This window comes from Capsella rubella, unplaced genomic scaffold, assembly GCF_000375325.1.
Source record: "Capsella rubella cultivar Monte Gargano unplaced genomic scaffold, Caprub1_0 scaffold_3, whole genome shotgun sequence".
NCBI lineage: Eukaryota > Viridiplantae > Streptophyta > Magnoliopsida > Brassicales > Brassicaceae > Capsella > Capsella rubella.
Window position 1 is genome coordinate 1,675,408 of NW_006238921.1, and position 4,433 is coordinate 1,679,840.

The 4,433-nt window shown below is 38.3% G+C and overlaps 1 protein-coding gene across 1 annotated transcript; it reads right to left on the reverse strand.

Moving 5' to 3' along the window:
* Positions 1-1,126: 1,126 nt before the first annotated feature.
* Positions 1,127-4,189, reverse strand: LOC17890724 (receptor-like protein 12). The gene is made up of 2 exons (XM_006296900.2): positions 1,456-4,189; positions 1,127-1,344 (listed from the first exon to the last, which is right to left on the reverse strand). Exons 1-2 carry the CDS (start codon positions 4,075-4,077, stop codon positions 1,336-1,338), a joined length of 2,631 nt encoding a protein of 876 aa, XP_006296962.1. The 5' UTR covers positions 4,078-4,189; the 3' UTR covers positions 1,127-1,335.
* Positions 4,190-4,433: the final 244 nt, after the last annotated feature.

Here is a 4,433-nt window from a genome sequence, read left to right on the forward strand (position 1 = left end):
GAGAACGACATTGATTAGTTCGGTCTTTGTGGGGTATTTTTCTTTTAGCGAGCACAATCTAGAAATTGGATCATACCATTCTTCTGGCTGACGCGTGGTGACCCAGCAATCACATGTGGGACGGTGCACAGGATAAAGACACTTTTTCTGAGTTTGTGTGCCGTGGCCTTCCCTCTCCACTCCCAAAATCTCAAATTCTTGTTTTTTTTTTTCCTTTCTTTTCTTTCCTTACTGGATCTAATAATAATCAATATAATCATTATATCTGTGACGACTTGGACCAAGTAAAATTCGGAAAGTGGAATAAATCTAGTATTTGAGTGGGTTTTAATTGGTTGGCTGTAAGAAAATGAAAATTCTTTACGATATCATATTTAACAAATCATTACGAGGCAATCATCTTTTTGTCCATTATCTTGTTCCTTTAAAAAAACAAAAAATTCAATTAGTTGCGCATTAGCTTCCTAAAATTTGGATTAAAATCAACTCAAGCAATGATTGGCCGTGCCAACACAAAAATGATTACGTATGAAGAAGAATAACAAGTGACATCAAGTGTTATTATTAATCGGAACAGTAGAAATATACTTAAGTTTTCACTATTTTCTTTTTTTTTTTTTTTTTTTTTTTTTTTTGTCGTCAAGTTTTCACTATTTTCTTTTAAGTAGCATTTACTTATTTATTTTTATTCTTACTTGTGACAGTTATCAATTATTCGTGACTTTTGACTTTTTGAATGATACACCAATTTCTGAAACATACGAGAAACTCCAATGTTTCAAACATATTGGATCGTATTGGAGGCCCATGATATTATAAATCTGTAAAAGCTGCTTCGACTACATGGTTTTGGTAGTTTGAATGTACCGGAGCAGCGTTCTAGACCGGTTGACCCAAGCTGTGGTTTTTATTAAACAGATCCAGTTTCGGGGCGGGTTCCCCTGTTTATCACTGAATCATAACAAGTCTGTGAATTTCCTCCGTGTTCGAATCTTTAATCTTTATCATTCCGTTTTTTTTCTTTGTGTTATTGTGTATCGATTTTTTATTATCTAATGGCTTGTTTTTCTTGCTAAAAGTAGTATTTGTTGTTTGTATGCTGGACCTTAAAAGCATCGATCGCAATTAGAGATATGTTTATTTATGACAATTAGCAGTTGAAATAAGCAGTTTTGTGAATCAGACAGAAGCAGAACAAATAAAAGCTAAACTGATCCACATTTAAAACTAAAAGTGGACATATCTGGGTTGTTTTCTCCCCAAGCTTCTTCTTTGCTCTCTAGTGTTACTCAGTTTGTTGCTTCATTCTCTTCTTCGATATACGTGGGCTTGTGTTTAAGAAGGCTATACAAACACATTATTACGTTAGTTTCATTTATCTTATGCATCGTCTCATCCAGATAATTTTATATACACGTACTTTTTTTATTCTTTCAGATTTAGAATATGTATTACCTCTTTTTTAAGCTTTGTGGATCTTGCGATGCTGCTTCTGCTTCGGCCTCTGCGTTTGTTTCCGTTAAAAGGGTTCATGAACCACTCTGGTTTGTAGCAAACCAGAATGTATCCAATCGTCAATCCTAAGGCAATACCAGGTCCGAATCCTATAGCAGCTGCTATCCAACTGAACACCTCTTCGTCTTCTTCCTCTGACTCCAACGGTTCATGTTGTTGTGGTGTTGGTGCATGAATATCTACACAAACTTCGTCAAGAGAAGGGCCATAAAGTCCGGGGTTATCCTTGAAAGAAGAGCAATTCTGCCTGCGAAACTGAGTTCCCCCTGGTACTAGACCTCCAAGCTGGTTGTGAGAGAAGTTCATGTAGGCAAGGTACGAGAGATTCCCTAGTTCTTGTGGAATTTCTCCTGAAAGCTTGTTTTGAGAAACGTCCAGTGACTCAAGCTCGCTCAGGTTTCCCATAGATGATGGGATGTGGCCAGTGAAAGCGTTGCTTGACAAGTTAAGAACATAAAGCTCTTTCAATAGACCTATGGATCTTGGAATCTCTCCTTCAAATTTGTTTTCAGAAAAATCGAGAGCTGTGTAGATATTTAGGATACGTACCAGCTCCATCTCTACACCTTTATTCATCAAAACCATTGAATCATGGTAATATCGAAAAGAATCTCCCATGTATTTTTCCTTAACACGATCTTCGTTTGCACCAAGTGATGACATTGCACTCCAGTTCTCAAAATAGTTTGATGGCAAAGTTCCATTGAAGTGATTACGCGATAAGTCAATGATTCGCAATGTACGAAACGAGGCATGATGTATCGGCCCGTGAAATGCATTGGAGCGTAGGACAAGAACTTGCATCTTTTTAAGAGTAGACAACCAGAATGGAAATGTGTCGTTGATTCCGTTGTTTTCCACATTCAGAACTTCAAGATTAGAGAAGCGGGTGAAAGATCTTGGAATTTTTCCCACCAGTTGGTTATGACCGACATCAAGTGACCTTAGACTCCTAAATATATTCTTTGGAAGACCACCACCAAGACGATTCTGACGAAGGTTTAGAAATGAAAGAGTACTCTTAAAATTTCCCATACAATGAGGGATTGTACCATTGAAGTTATTGCCAGATAAATCAAGAGTGATTAGAGACCGCAAAGCACATATGAAAGAGGGAATCTTTCCTGTGAAATTGTTTTTGGAGCCAACCAAGTACTGCATAGATGGTTTGGTGATAAAGGGTAGTCCAAGTTCCATTGGTCTTTCGAAACCGCTAAAAGTGTTGTTGGAAAGATTCACGAATATCAAACTTGGTAGTGTCCATAGCCAGCCAGGCACTTGACCTTTGATTTTGTTGTTGGAAATGTCTAGATTCGTCATTTTGTTTTGGCTTCTTAAGAGCTTCGGGAACTCAGTGATGCCGCATCCTGACAAGTACAGCTCGCTAATCAATTGCGAATGATGATAATCTACAGCTGAAGTTTTGCTTGTTACTGAAACATGGTTGCCTGAAAGATCCATTGAATAGATTGAGGCGAGATGCGAGGATAAGAGTGCATTCAAGTCAATCGTCGTGGTGGTGTTCAAATGAGATAGGTTAAGAAGTAGGAGCGACTTAAGATTCATGAAGATACTAAAGTCAACTGGGACTTGGGTGTTGAGATGAGAAAGGTCGAGGTCCTGAAGGTTTATAAATTTGGAAATGGATCTCGGGATCGGCCCCATGAAGTTGTTATTGCTTATGTCTAACACTGTTAGTGTAGCAGGTGAAGATATATTCCCAAAATCAAGACTGCCGTTCAGTTGGTTTTTTCTCAAATCAATAGACGTCAAAGAAGGAATAGCGAAAAAGGAAGAAGGTAGAGCACCGGTAAAAGCGTTGTCCCATGCCTCAAAGTACTCCAAGTTAGAGAGTGAGCTCATGTTAGAAGGAAGTGTGCCCGTGAACTGATTGCGGGAGAGTGATAAATCCGACAGCTGATTCAGATTGAGTAAGGAAAGGGGGAAGACACCAGTGAGTTCATTGGAATCAACATTTAGGTTGGTCAACTGGTTCATACTGCCAAAATATGGCATCTCACCAACGAACTCATTACCAGAAAGGTCGAGAAAAGTGAGATGTGAAAGATTTCCAATAGAAGAAGGAATCCAACTACTGAAATAATTTTTGGAAAGGTCGAGAGTGGTAAGATGAGAAAAATCTTCAATAGAAGACGGGATTTGGCCACTAAAATAATTATATGAAAGGTCGAGAGTAGTAAGAAAACGAAGATTATGAACTCTAAAGAGACTGGTATTAGAATGAAACTGGCCTTGGAGGCAGCTGCGACTAAGGTCTAGCCCAATCACTTCCCCGGTCTTGGCATTGCACGTAACACCGTCCCAATAAGTACAACAATCACTGTTATTCTCCCATGAGACTGTCTTCGGATGAAGGCCGTCAAAACAAGGCTTCTTAATCTCAAACTCTTTCTTGAGCTCAAGAAGTGCATCTCTTTGTTCGGGACGACACAAGTGTTCAGTGGCAACCCCAAACACATCTCGAAAATGTAAATTGAATAAGAAGATGAGAGAATAAAAAGTAAAAGGGATGATACTCGTTGAGTTCCAAGAGCGTTTCATCCTTCTTCAGGCTAATGAAGAAAAGAAAAAACAGAGAAAAATGGAGTTTGTGATGGTAACATTGGTTCCATGCTCATCTCTTTATACCTAGTAATAGACTACTCAACAAAGGTATATTCACTCAGCTTGACTCTTTACAATGGATGAGTCAAAGTCTTTGTGATTTGTTTCATATTAACAATGGTGAGGATTCGGTGTGGTTTGATATGACATTTACCGACATATCAATTTCAATAATTCAACATCTACACAAAAATACAAAAAAAAAGAAAAGAAAAAGAAAAGAAATTAACAGCAATGTTGTCTCCACTCTCCCACTAAAGCATGCGCTCGCTACCTTCCATGAATGTCTACGT

Bases quoted from the DNA above. Each gene is read 5' to 3' on its own strand.
- LOC17890724 (XM_006296900.2), bottom strand. From the start codon at position 4,077: ATGAAACGCTCTTGGAACTCAACGAGTATCATCCCTTTTACTTTTTAT.